The sequence below is a fragment of the Mytilus californianus genome, unplaced genomic scaffold (genome assembly GCF_021869535.1).
Source record: "Mytilus californianus isolate M0D057914Y unplaced genomic scaffold, xbMytCali1.0.p SCAF_4, whole genome shotgun sequence".
Taxonomy (NCBI): Eukaryota; Metazoa; Mollusca; class Bivalvia; order Mytilida; family Mytilidae; genus Mytilus; species Mytilus californianus.
Window position 1 is genome coordinate 10,654,996 of NW_026262690.1, and position 15,515 is coordinate 10,670,510.

General features: G+C 31.1%; 1 protein-coding gene across 1 annotated transcript in view; it reads right to left on the minus strand.

The window, feature by feature from the left end:
- Positions 1-535: 535 nt before the first annotated feature.
- Positions 536-15,515, minus strand: part of LOC127737458 (uncharacterized) — a 53,602-nt gene continuing 38,622 nt past the window's right edge. The window contains exons 3-6 of the mRNA XM_052248164.1: positions 7,706-7,757; positions 5,037-5,165; positions 2,790-2,826; positions 536-1,034 (exon numbers count right to left, since the gene is read on the minus strand). Of these exons, the coding sequence (XP_052104124.1) occupies positions 784-1,034; positions 2,790-2,826; positions 5,037-5,165; positions 7,706-7,757 (469 nt within the window). The 3' untranslated portion in view covers positions 536-783. The remainder of the gene's footprint in view (positions 1,035-2,789; positions 2,827-5,036; positions 5,166-7,705; positions 7,758-15,515) is intronic.

Here is a 15,515-nt window from a genome sequence, read left to right on the forward strand (position 1 = left end):
TAACAAAAATGCAACATGGTTCCCGATCAGCTTAACATAATATCCTGTGTCTAAGCTTTGCTTACAAGGATCTGACAACAATCCGTTTTGTTTCTGTTCTGGTACTTATTACATCAGCCAATGACATGTCAGCCTTCCTAATTTCGAAAGTGTGTAAAAAGTAAAATAGCAAAAATACCTAACTCCAAGGAAAATTCAAAACGGAAAGTCCTTTATCAAACGGCAAAATCAAAAGCTCAAACACATCAATAATAATCCGAAAAAAAGCAAAAGACCCCGAAAGGTATTTATACAGAAAGTAGAATGGAGCGCTTTCAGATCCTAGTAAGAAAATTTCGGATACACAGAGTCTATATTTTAATCAGATTGTATGAACCCTTTTCAAACACAAAGAAAGGTGCAGTCAGGAAAACGAAATGATAAACAGTCCTTGTTCTTTTCTTTTGATCTGTCGTGTTTGCAGTTGGGTAATTATAATCGATGATAAGTTGCAAATGTACTGATTTTATGAGATGTATTGAAAGATAAAAGAACATGATGCACCTTTTTTTATTTTCATCTTATTATTCGCTATCTGTTCCATGACATTTGAGTTTGCTTTTTAAAAAGCGTCTATGAAAAAGAGTTAAAAACAAAGCAGATCCTCTGAAGTATTAATCTAGTTAAGGAATTGTAAATATATTGCACTTTTATATTCTACAATGTTCATCCGTCATAAATGTGTTTAAAATAAGATATGCATGGTACTATGTAACATCTTCAAAAGCATGTAAATTGTTTTGATTATATTCCCTTTTTAAATAACTTTACATTTTTTCGGGCGGTGGAGCTTTTTCTTCGTAAGTGACATAAAAGCGATTTCGGTGTTTTAAGGTTTCTTCCACAACCACACATGACACCTTCCACGGGAAAATTAGCAGGTAACCACTTTGTGAACGAAACTGTATTTGTTGTAGTGAACCGTCCTCTTTTCCTAGCTCTTTTCTTCTTTTTCATAAAAGTATCCTTTAGTATGTCGATAGCCTCCTTCCATACTGCAATTTACAGTTTTTTTGTTCATTGATGCCTCAATAAGGTGAATGGAATATCTTTTTTTATTCTTTTTTAAAATTTAGTTTATATTGTACTATTTTCTAAATATAATAAAATATATAAGCCACAGTGCTTGTTCACCATACGTATATGTTGTTGTTTTTCCTATTCTGTATTATAAGCAGAAAACGTACAATTATGTGGCTAGAAACAGGTAAGCGATATTTTTTTCTCAGAAATATGATACATAGATTATGTATGTTTGAAATAAAAAAAAGAAAACATGGAATCACTGGATTTTTTTTATTGCTGTATAGCAAAACACCATCGTTTACGAATCTTAACTTATTGTATCCACAGTCACGTCTCAAAAAGTAATTGATTTTCCCTATTCTATGAAAGTGATCTGACCAACATTTTTCATAATAAGGAAACATAATTTGATAAGGGGATTAAAGATTTCTGGACAATTTCATAGAACAAAATAAATGTAAGCAACCCTTTCTCCATATGTATTTAAAACAACCTTCCCTAATCGAACTGAAAACTATATTATCCAGTTGACTCTCACAATGGACGATTTTGATAAAGAAGCGGTTATTACATTTCTTCTTATGACAACGACGACAATAAACAACTTTATTTTTAAATTAGTAACACAATTAAATAACTTGTATCCGTTACGAAGACAAGAAGTTCCAGGAATAAGATATTTTGCAGGAAAAAAACATCAAGTTTTTCACCAACGTTTTTTTTTTTTTTTGGCGAAGGGGGGTGGAAAAAATCTTGCTCAAAGTCATAAAACTGTAGATATTCCAAACAAAAATCATACTTGACGATACAGCACGGTAAAGAGAATATGACGACTAATAAACCAAGTGTGAAAGCATTTTAGCTGTTAAACGATCTCAGAGTATAAAAGTGTATCGGATAGACAGGCGAACGAATAGGTAGATGGACGGACAGGTATACGGAAGGAGACGATTATCATATCTCCTGCAGTAGCATACACCTCTATGTTCGTGAACGATCGGAAATTCTAGAAAGCCCCCATTAGTGATATTGATCAATAAAGGGAATTGATTTTCGTAATAATTTCAAATTTACCTCTTAGTTACTAATTATGCCGAAATTATATTCTATCTGTTCTATTGACGAATATCACCGACAGTTTTTACGCATGACAATACTAAATTGCACCAAAAAGAATTGTCCCCTTATCAGCTCTCTTTCTTTAGCTGAATTTTGTAAAATGTCAGTTATTTTTGGTATATTCTTCTTTGCTATAATGGTTTTTCCCCATTTTGTTACTCTTCTTAATCTACTTAACTCAGGATTGATTCCCCGTTTAATTTGGGTAGGTCCAAAGGGCCAAACTAAGGAGATTTGACTGAAATTCGACTGAAGTCGACAGGTTCTTGTAACCCGAGTTGGACGAATCGAGGTAGGCTAGTGATAAACTGTACAGTAAATATACAGCCACGCCATATTTGCCTAGTAGAATACGATAGTTCTGTGCTAAAACAATATGGTGTGTGTAATATTTAAAATGTTCTACACCTTACCTAGTTTATTGAAAAATTCTTGATGGATGAAGGTTGAACAAGGGCAAAAATGTAATACTTATAAAATAATAATCTTCTGAGGTTTTCAAGCGTAAACTGATAAAATAATTTCAGTATTTTCAACAAAGAATAGACATTAACGATGTATTTGATTATTTGATTCCATTTCATTAAATCTGACAAACAATATACCTGCTTGTCCCGGACTGTACACATCTGCTACTGCGAGCTAAAACAAAATGATGAATTAAACTGAGTCTATTTCAGTGAATTTCCACACTTGCTAATGTGTTTTTGAAGCGCAAAAACAAATAACAAATACAGATAAAATAAAACAAGTTAAAGGTGTATCGATTTAGGTAAACTTGGTCACCAGAAATTGATTAAGAATATTTTGCACATAATTGTCAAGAGTCGTTTAGATCTGATCAAAATTTTTCGTAGTTTTTCGTAGTTTGTAACAGCATTTCACAACTATATATATTAATTATAGTCATAATCCTAGCACGAATTGATGTTTTTCAATAAAAGGATTTTTAACAAAAAACTAGGTGTATTCCACACTTCTCCATAATTTCTTTAACATCTGTTTTTGTCAGGGCACACTGTGGAATACTGGCTATATATTAAGTCAATTGTGATTGATATGTAGCTGTGAAGGCATTTGTCTCAACCTTTTTTTTCAAATGCATAGTATTTACAGCAATTTTTTTTCTTCAAATAAAAAACAAAATCGTGATAAACAGACGGACAAGAGACAGACAGAATAAAAGAAAAGACGAAAAGACGGAAATAAAGACTACTTGACTGACAGAGTGAAAAATAGGGCACTGTTGAGGGAATGTGGTCGTAATAAATAAGCTTTTTTTTAAGTTCGAAAAGAGATATACCAGCTAAATACAGAGATTTTTAGAGAGTAATAAATGTTCAGAGCTTATATCATAAAATAATCGAAAAATACATTATCACATTTCGATTTTTATTGTAAATAACTTTAAGTTGATGGGGTTAATTCACAAAATATCTTAAGAGAAAAAATATTCCCAAATTATGATCGTTTAAGAGTAATCTACCGTTTATTCAATGCATAGGATTTGTTTGTGAAAAGAGTGTCGGAAAATAAAAAAATCATTTTTTTTCAACTTGATATTTTTCACATGGATCATCGTTTGAATCTTTCAGTCATATAGAGAACTTATATGACCAGTTTGCCTTGGATATTCAAGTACTATACAACTCAATTGCCTCTATTTATGTATATATCTATATGTATATATAATTAACTAAAAGACTTTTCTGTTTGTATAATGCTTTTATGTAAAGGGGAAACCGTTACACGTGTGTGTGATCCTTTTTGTCTCTTTGACTAAAGAAAGTTATACATGTAGTCATAAACTAAATTGCAGTACTCGTCGATATATCATTCTTGTATCTCACGAATTTGGGTCGTCCACTTACAAAACTTATTTTCTAGTAACGCATTCTATTGTTGAAGAATGACTGTTGTCCGTTATTTTAATTTTGTGTCCTTTGTTTGTGTCTCACGACCGTATCCATATTTATAAAAACATACAAGATGACATCAGTATCAATTCATGACACAAAATAACTGAGTTAAACTAACAACAGAAAAAAGAAAAGGAAAAGAGCTTTTATGGTTATACTTCATTTAGAAGTCACAATGTGTTCTTTGTAAAGATGTTTTAAATAATTTGAAAAGTAACGTTGTGTAAATTATAACAATTATTTCAATTTGAAACCATTTTAAGGTGTTGCTTGTTTCCGCCGCGAGCAAATTTTGACCGGATTTTTCATATATTATATAAACATTTTCATTGCGATCTTAAAAAGGACGAAGTTGATATATAACTGCCGTCCATTATTGTGTGTGGTTGTAAGTTGCACCGATTTTTTTAAAATCAAGTTGATTCTAAAAAAAAATTTGATAAGGAAAAAAAAATACTTTCTTTCCGAAAAAAAATTATAATTGAAATTAGAGTCGGAAAACGGATAAAAGTACGACACTGAGTGTCATATATGTGCATGGGCGTTACAGACGAACGTTCACCTAAACTGACCCAGTCAATTGAAGACCTGAGCGCGACAAGAAATGGTCTCGTCCACACTGTTATGAAAACGATAATATTAAAGTAGCTGAATTGCTGAATGCAGACACAGCATTATTATACCGATGTTAAAGTCACGAAAATAAATGTTTAGTAAACTATCCAAGTAAAACAACACTGATTGATACAAACAAACAAAAAACAAAAACAAAAAACATGTGTGTTCTATTAAAATAAAATACATTAAAGAAATAAGTATTCGGTTTATCAGTAATATGTTACATTGTAAGTATATCTTTAACCATACTGGTTGTAAATGATCATTATTAAATGGATTATTAATGTAATTAATTGGGGTACAAATATATTTTACCTTATGATCTTCATTTACTCGTATTAATTCTTCTTCATCGTGAACACCATTTTGGCCTATCATAGTTTTGTTTTTCCAATATTCCAGTTTGTCTTCGTCTTTTTTATCCAAATCAACCCATTGGGTTTGCTTACAAGTAAACAGGAAAACATAAAGTGACAAGCATCAAAACCAAGTTAAATTGTCATATGTGTAAACAATATGATAATTGTCACAGCTTGATGTAATTTAATATACATTTTCATTTATTTACGTTGATGAATTTTATACGATCTCATATACAAATTAATCATCACTTTGAAAAGAGTGACAATCTTGGAGTTATCACTTACACATATCATGGATATTAAAAGAAATCTGGTCTTTTAAGTACCGAACATGACCTATTCCCGAATATGACTGTTTTGCTGAGTGTGAATTCGCATTGCTATAAGACGTGTCACGGTATTTGTTTATCCAACATTCATGTATTTAGTTATGATGTTGTATTTGTAATTCTGATCGGATAATGTTAAATGTCTTATCGTTTGTAGTTGTAATTCTATTTTTTTTTTATTTTCTATTCGTATGTAAAAGTAAAGATAATTAATCACCCAGTTCATTTATAAGATTTTAGTTTAGAGCAACTATATGTACACGATTTATTTGTTTTACGGTTTGATTTAGAAGAAATACCGACATAGCTAGATAATACAATTAATTATCTAATTACTAACACAATTCTGTATTAATATTCCTGTAATTGTTATAAAATACATCAAATGACGTAATTACAAACCTGATCTTGAACTGTATCAAATTTTTAGAAATTTACCTGTGACTTCACTTTTGTGGCGTTGATCCAGTCGTGTGAAAGACAGTTCGTGGTTCTGTTGTGCTGTTTTTCTGTGCTGTCCTATGTTGTTTTACGTGTTCGTTTTTATATTGTGTCGAAATGTACTATTGTATTGTTTATTTGTGTATTTTTCTGTCCTGAATGTTCTTGCATTTATTTGTACTGTATTCCTGTCATGTAATGTTGTCATTTTAGTGTTATATTTAACATTGCCATAATAGCGCGAGGTTTGGCTAGCCACAAAACCAGGTTCAACCCATCATTTTTTCTTAAAATGTCCTGAACCAAGTCAGGAAAATGGCAGTTGTTATCTTATAGTTCGTTTCTGTGTGTGTTGCATTGTCGTTTGTTTTTTGTTCACTTCAGTGTTTCTGTTGTTTCGTTGTTTTCCTCTTATAGTTGATGTGTTTTCCTCGGTTTTAGTTTGTAACCCGGATTTGTTTTCTCTCAATCGATTTATGACTTTCGAACAGCGGTATACTACTGTTGCCTTTATTTGTTGTACAAAATATACGAATGTTAACGGAATTACCTAATGTGTCTCACTGGGAAAGCTGTATCAAACTGCTAATTCGTAACTTCGGAACACGAAGATTTCTTTCTAAAGTACATTTTTCCTTCAATGATTATAGATGCACGTTGAAAACTTTTCTTCACTCATAAACTTCATGACTTTGACATTTTACAGTATTTTTACAGAAATAAAATTGGACAGTTGACTAATGATTTAAATTCATTAAACAGTTAAGTGGGGTAACCTTCGTGAGTTTCCACAATTCAATTGCTTCACTTGAAGCCTTTAAATAAAACATACTTGTAATTTCTGGTATCTTAACCTAATGTAAATAAGACAGAATTACGATATGTCGTATCATCCTTTTCATGTTGGTTATATTATGCTCTGAAATCCTTTTTTTTTGGGGGGGGGGGGGTGGGGGGGATTCAGCTTCATATTATCAAATGATAAAATGAATACGTGTTCCTTCTCTATAAAGGTGATCAATGAGAACAGCACATGCTATATAAGTTACTGTAAAATTGTTTACAGACTTAACGTTACGGAACACAAACTAAAGTAAAAAAGTTAATCATCCAAATATAATAGGCTTGAACAGACAAAATATTGCATTTAAATTCTGAAACCATACTTTAAATTCGTATATTATGAACTAAACATTTAAGATCAAAATATTATAATTAAGTAAATAGAAAACTGAAAACATGCAATTAACTTAACTCGCAGGGATTGTCATTCCAACAAGAGTGGTCCTGCATGAACGTACAAAACGTTTTTGTTTTTTATAAGGAATGTTACAGGACCATGGCTGACCTCGATTTGTATTCATTCCACACCTTTCAAAGAATTTTTATTCCAATAAACATCACAGAAGTATGGAATATTTTTCGAACAACCACTAGTCTTATGTACGGCTCTGAATTATCTTCCCTCAATTTAAACATTGCCCAGATACAAAGACTTTTTAAACAAGAAACATTAGACAGTTAGAAATATTACATTATCCAACAGCACATAAATGTTGCATTTTCAACATTAAACTACCCTGGCACTTCCTTTTTTTTTAATTTTCTAGCGATATTTTGAAGAGTTGAAATGCCTTAATTAGATTGAGGTTGAGTATTGTTTTGTATTGTAAAAAACGTTTTACAAATACTTATCAGTTACAAGCGTTAATTTTGACCTAATGAAAGCTGTTGTTTTGAATCGATGTAATCTTTTGTGATACCTTTTTACCATTATCTCGTTTTAAAATCAAAATTTGTGCAAAATAGACTGGTTTACTCCTTTCTATGAATACAATGATAAACATGATACCTGTACAATTCCTTTTGTGTGTACTGCAGTCTTTTCATGTTGATATTCATCCCTACAATGTTAAATAAGTTGCTTCAAACACATATAAATGTAGCATAACCAATATTTCTGAAGATTGTTTTAAAATACAAACAAACATGAATAAATATATCATGTATATGTCAGAATTTTAGGAATTCGTTAGCATCAAAATGGGTCTTATTTACAATATATATATATATATATATATATATATATTTTTATAAGTGTGCATGCAAAACAAATTTCTTGGTAGAGGGGTCTAAATACAGCACAAACAACATTTTTCAAAAGACCAAAAAAGTGAAAAAGTATATTTTAACAAAGCGCATTTGACTAGCAGGTCGAACAACTGATGTTCTTAAACCATGCTGACTGCCATTGGCGATTGCCAAATAAACGGATCACAGATGTAACAAAATGGATCTTAATTATAAATTTATTACCAAACATAAAACAATAAACTTGCGGAAAAGATGGTATACCGCAAACATGAGGTGCAAAAATTTATACACCATATCCGGATTTCGACAATTAATGTCTCTTCAGTGATGTTAGGAATCGAAAGGGTTTTTGGAAGGCCATATAATTTACCTCAATTTAGGATAGAATCTTGAATTTTGAAAGAGTCGAAATAGGATGAACGGATCATATAAACCCGAAGGCAAATATAATACAAGCCCAAACGAAAAAATTTAAACAAGTCTAAATTGAAAACAACGTTCAAACCTATATGATTGCGTTGGATAAAAACCGCAATTTTTATACGTGTGCATATATATATCTTTATTCCCAAACAGCCAATGCATAACATCGGTACAGAGATACAATAACAATATGAAAAAAAAAGTTATATACTCATATTATCTTAACCGTTGAGCCAAAATACCTGACCAGGATATAAATTTTACATCGGCTGCCATATGTGTTACTTGTCAAAAGTAAATAACAATATGATGTTAAATGACTTAGTGTTTTTCAAGTAAATTATTATTATGCGCAAAAATTATTACAAATAGAACTCGAGATAGCTGAAAACTGTAGATACTGACATTTTTCAAATTTATGTACAGACCTTATAAAGTTGAAGCTGACCACACGAATGATACACGTATGGACGATACACGTACGGAGAGTGAATGGTGAATGCACGATGAATGCACTGTGAATGATGCACTCATGTTGTGTGTTGAGCGTTACACGGAGGGTTAACGCATACTAAGTGACGAGCATTGCACGGACGATGAAATTTAGTATTTTTGATTGGATAATGAAGTTTTATGAATTTTCCGGTTCATAGAAAATACTCCCAAAAAACAAACGAAAACCCCTTAGATAGGAAAAACGTCCTAGATGGCCATTTTATCTAAAACTAATTTAGAATTTTGTGTTTATTTAATAATTTGGACATCTGTGTCTCTGAGTCTGAACGAGAAATTGTTCAATCTAAAATAGACCGTTTCCTGTCATAGTGTGTCATTACTTATTAAACACTATTTCATGCTAAACAATGTTAATTTCCGTATTTGATATAAAAATCCAATAACTACTGTACTTTTAATATATTGGTCTAGTTACCATTTAATTAGTTGGCACGAGCCGATATTGTCGGTAAGTATTTATATCAACGAATACGCGATATCTCTGTGGTCAAGCGTAACCGGGAGTGGAGTAATATTAGAGCATGGAAGTATAATATTGACAGGGACTACAACGATTTATTAGCACTTATTTATAACCCGGGGAGCGCTGTAGAAAAGGAATGGAAACTGCTTAATTAGTACGCTATCGCTAATTCCTTTGGTGACTATCTGCGATGCCGCCGTCATAAATTGAACAGAGATACTTCTTAAAAATTACGTGGTTTTTACCGAGACAGGTTAACACTAATACCTGTCGGAAAGTTGACCTTTAATCATAAATAACTTATTTAAACATATATGTTTCACCATTACAACAATGAACAAAACCCATAATGTATAGTATGCTATAATAAGGCAAAAACATAATTAATTGTGAAATTATTCAAACAAGAAAATTAACAGCTTGAAATTATGCCAAACTCATTTACGAAAATAAAAAACATAAACCATAACCACTAAATTACGGGGGTTAACAAGTTAAACTAAACATAATTTTCTTCTATGAAATTATTTTGATTTGAACATGTTTTAAAATACAGAGGTTTTTTTCCCCTAAAATATGAATAAATGCAATTATTATGGATGCAAGCTATGAATTGCATCCCAAAAACTTAAATATGACACCTTTACATCGTGTGTGAAATATTGCGTCAAACAAAATTCTTTGACGGAAAGAAAACGTTTAAAATCCAGCATATCTTACAAAGGTTTACATGTATAAAGTATGTCACTCATTTGGGGTTTCTTACTTTGCATACAAAGATATCGTTGAGTAATACAATATTCCGATAAGACCTTTCACATTATACTGGTGCATTTATAATTCTCTGTTTTTTTTACATAATTAAGACGTGGGCTTCTTTGCAAATATTCAAAAAGTAAAACAACAAAAATACCGAACTCCAAGTAAAATTCAAAACAGAAATTCCCCTAACAATTGGCAAAATAAAAAGCTCAAACACATCAAACGAATGGAAAACAACTGTCATATTCCTGACTTGATATAGTCATTTCTTTATGTAGAAAATGGTGGATTATAAACCTGGTTTTAAAGCTAGCTAAACCTCTCACTTGAATGACAGTCGCATAAAATTCCATTGTATTGACAACAATGTGTGAACAAAACAAACAGACATAATACGTTGGTTTTCCCGTTTGAATGGTTTTACACTAGTAATTGTTGGGGCCCTTTATAGCTTGCTGTTCGGTGTGAGCCAATGCTCCGTGTTGAAGGCCGTACCTTGACCTATAATGGTTTACTTTTATAAATTGTTACTTGGATGGAGAGTTGTCTCATTGGCACTCATACCACATCTTCATATATCTATAATAGGTAAAAATGTCAAAAATAGGGGTACAGCAGTCAACATTGTGTTATAATCTCAATCACTATAAAAACAAACAAATATGTCAACAAAGAAAAACAAAATGACAAATAGACAAAGCACAAACGCAAAAATGAAAAACACAAGAATACAAAAATAAAACCACAGCACATCAACACAAAATGCCAGGCAATTTTTAACTTACATTTTATGATTCAATTCAGACTTTTTTTGTTAAAATTTTACAGTTCATGAAAGAATTAGAAATGTGAAAGTTCTGCATTAGTTTAACTTCAATAGTCCAGTAAAGTTCCATGGTGCTACTGTAGTTGTAGCTTGATAGACAGATTATTAAATGAAATGTTTGACGTCAACTATCAATTACGAAAACAATAAGTCAAGTTTGCCAGAGATTCATATAAAAAAACTTAACCTTGAAGTTATTTTTTATCAGATCCGTGTTTTGTCCTTTATATATTAAGTTAATGTTATAGTCTCTTTTTTTATTAACATTCAGCAAAGAACTGAATGTGCAATAAATGCCCTTCAAATTTGAGATGCTTTTGATATTGATCCAAAGTCAAAGATTCACTGATTGCATATCCAGTCTTGCTAGGGCGTGTCATATGTACTTGTTTGTATGGTTGCATTATTTACAATTATAGCACAACACTTATAATACATTCCATCATAAAATATATTCAGATAGCAAAACATATAGCAACTTGGTGCCGTAAGACTCTTGGGAGCACCAAGTAAATTTCTTTATACATACTTGAAATATATATATGGAAGTGTATTACTATAATTTGTTATTTTCAGACATGAAATTCATGTATTTATTTTTGATGTTTTTGTTATGGTTTCGGTTGAATAATGTGTTATGTCGTATCGTTTGTTGTCCAAATAATTATAAAATTGCCTTTCAATACCATCATTGTCATATTCCCGAATATGACTGTCATACTGAATGTGAATTTGCATTGCTGTCCGGCGTGTCTCGGTGTTTTGTACCTCCAACATTAATGGATTTATTTTGATGTTTCTGATATGGTTTCGGTTGGATAATCTGTTATGTCTTATCGTTAGTCCAAATAATTATAAAATTGTCTTTCCATACCATCATTGTCATGAAAATTGTTTGAACGAATATTGTGAAAATAATTGTATAAAGTTTGAGATTGCATGTTATTTACGTAAGCGCGTCACTGTTTTTGATATCTTGTGGTTTGCATGTTGTGTCGACTATTATATTATATGTTTGTGCGTTTCTCTGTTATGAATATTCTTGCTTGTGTTTGTGCTGTATTTCTGTCACGTAGTGTTTTAGCGATATTTGTTAACATTGTCATAAAGCGGGAGGTTTTGCATGCCATGAAACCAGGTTCAACCCACCATTTTTTTTCTTTAAAAGCCCTGTACCAAGTCAGGAATATGGCAGTTGTTATCAAATAGTTCGTTTCTATGTATGTTGGCGTTTGGTTTTGTTGCACTTCGGTGTTCCTGTTGTTCCTATGTTTCTTCTTATAGTTGATGTGTTTCCCTCGGTTTTGATTTGTAACCCGGATTTGTTTTCTCTCAATCGATTTATGACTTTTTAAGACCGGTATAGTACTGTTGCCTTTATTCATAATATATAATAAGGTTACAAAATTTAAATTAAATATATGATAAAAGTATTTGAAATATTTATTATTTGTAAATTATATGAAATAGTGTAACAAAGCTATAGGTCTATATTATTTATATTCAAAACATATGCAAAGGGTGTTGAACTTAACGTCAAACTGCTCTTTGTGTATAAAACAACATTAAAACTCGTATATATTACTTTAACATCTACTTTTGTTCATACCTTTTATATTTTACTAGTCTTTTTGTGGATTTACTATTTAAGAGAGGGGCGAAAGATACCAGAGGGACAGTCAAACTCATAGATCGAAAATAAACTGACAATGCCATGGCTAAAAAAGAAAAAAAAAAAGAAAAAAGACAAACAGACAAATAATATTACTATAGTGTACAGGCATATATATGTTACATCTATTTTTTCAGAGTGGCAATCATTAAAATTGAAAGTATGAAATCCAAAGTATAAACATTTTTGTTAAATCAATATAAAATAATGCTTATTTCTAATTCAGATTTATCAAAAATAAAATTAATGGTAACTTTTATTACGTGTTCCCCACGGGAATATTTCACTCAATGATCACTTTTATCATGTGTTCCCACGGGGAACTTTTCACTAAATGTTAACTTTTATTATGTGTTCCCCAAGGGAACATTTCACAAAATGATTACGTTTAGCATGTGTTCCCCTGCGGGAAATGTCAATGGTTCTCAAAGGAACATTTCACTAAAGGATATTTTTTATCATGTGTTACGCAGGGAACCATTTAAATGTTCCCAAGAGAAAAAACTCACTAAATGTGCTTACCTAGATGCGTATTAATCTGTGTTCTTCACAGTATTATTTCACTAAATGGTAACTTTTATTATGTGTTCCCCAAGGGAATAATTGACTAAATGATAACTTATATCATGTGTTCTCAAAGGGAACATTTCAATGATCTCGAGGTGAATATTTCACTAAATAGTTACTTTTTATTATGTATTCTCTAGAAGAACTAATTATGTTTTATTACGCAAGCAAATGCACTACTTGCCGGTTCTCCAGTTGATCAATTTACAGTGAACTTCATCTACGAGTCTGTATAGATACATGCTTAGGAGTCTGACATAATACTTTAACATGTTCAAAAGTACACACATGTGCCTTTTTTTTGACTGATTTTCTTCCATTTTTGTACAAGTATTAGGGCAATCAAGTGCGGATCAAGGATTTGTGAAAAGGGGGGCGTAATTCCCGAAAAGGCGAGCTGAGCGAGGCAAAACAATTTTTTGACGATTTTATGCTTAAAAACCTTTATATTTGTAAGAAACATACGATTTTTCTTTTTTTGGCGATCAAAAGTGGGGAGTGTACGCCCTGCCCTGTACGCCCTATCGTAGATCCGCAACTGGCAATAACAAGTTTCGATGATTTTAGGATTTAATGAGAGAAAAAATATGGTATGGTCATAATCCGTTCGAATCACCATGAATGCACTTTAAATATTGTTTTTTTATATTTTAGGTAAAATTGTGTAATAAACTGAAAATACAGATGAACGAAATGATTTCATAAAATCAGGGATATAAAAAAACCAGAAATCCTTCAAATGGAATCACTAAATTATGGAAAGCCGACGTGAACCCCCCGATTATCGATACTATTGATATAATCTCACCAAATATTAAGTTGTTTTTTGGGTAAAATTGTTGTAAAACAATGAAGATTAAGATTTGTTACCAAATATACAAACTTCGTTATGGCTTGTTGCCATGGTAATTTTTTAAATGCGTAATTTTTTTTTCTGAACCTCTTATACCTTAGTGTAGTTATGACAAATTTAAGAATATGTATGGAAACATTTCATTTTCACTAATATTTGGGCCAAAAAAGGGCCTTATTGCCACTGCTGCTTAACAGTATAAATGGCTCCTTTTTATACAATTATATAAGTATAAGTAATAAACAATACATAATTAAGCTTCCCTGCTGTCTTAACTTATTTCATTAAGTTTTCAATTAGCAAATAAACTTTGTTTTAAGACATAAAGACAGACAGATACCGTTGGTATCAAATGGTCGTTGAAGAAAACTAGAGGTAGAATTAAGAATTGGAACCATAGAGTTATGGAAATGTTTAAAACTCGTAATTTTGAAGACTATTGTAACTTTGAAACTAATGTATTAAATAAGAGTATTCTTGTACAAATTGAAACAATAATGTTTGATAAATATAAAATGGATTGGAGTAATAGAGTATCTACGTATGCTCAAGGAAATAAATTAAGAACATATAAGTTATTTAAATATGATTATTGTAATGAACCTTACTTAAAATGTAAATTGTCACCTAAATTTAGGAGTGCTTTTGCTAATTTTAGATGTGGAGTTGCTCCCCTTAGAATAGAAACAGGCAGATATGAAAGAAAAGAAATACATGAAAGAACATGTTTTTATTGTTATAATAGTATTGAAGATGAACTACATGTTTTATTAAAATGTCCACTATACGGAGATCTTAGACACGTATTGTTTTATGAAGCTGCAAATTTTAATGTGGATTTTAACGTTTTATCAGATAATGAAAAAATAATTTTCTTATTTAATAACGATAAAGTTTTTGAAAGTGTTGCCAGAACCTGCTATAACATTTTAATCAGAAGAAATGTTTTTTTTTATATAATTAGTTATGCTGTATTTTAATGATATTCTTAAGCAAATATATATTATATATAATAGGCAGTGGCTATTCTTCCGGAAGAATAGCCTTTCTCTGCTATTATGCTATAATTCCGGCCATACATAACAATAAATAATGAAAATGTTTTTGGTTAAGTGGTTATTGTAGCATCCAATGGAGAATGTAGTTGCAAAACAAAAAAAATCCTCACATGCAAACGCTGAGAGTTGGAACTATTCATTATTTGCACGTTCTCCGAGCGGACATTACTGATTATAAACTCAAGATAAAACGTTCTGGAAAATAGTAATAATGAAAAAAAAACAGAATAATCATGGGAATAAACTCCCCAAGTACCAACTTTGATTTATTTTTCTACTGGCTGTTCCATGGAACACTCCGATTCCCCGTAAATATAAACAGCTTGCAAATGCGTATATAATATGTACATTATCGAATCGTATTTCAATATTGCTTGTACAGTCTCTCATAAATCTTTTAAGATTGGCACATACAATGTTAATGTAAT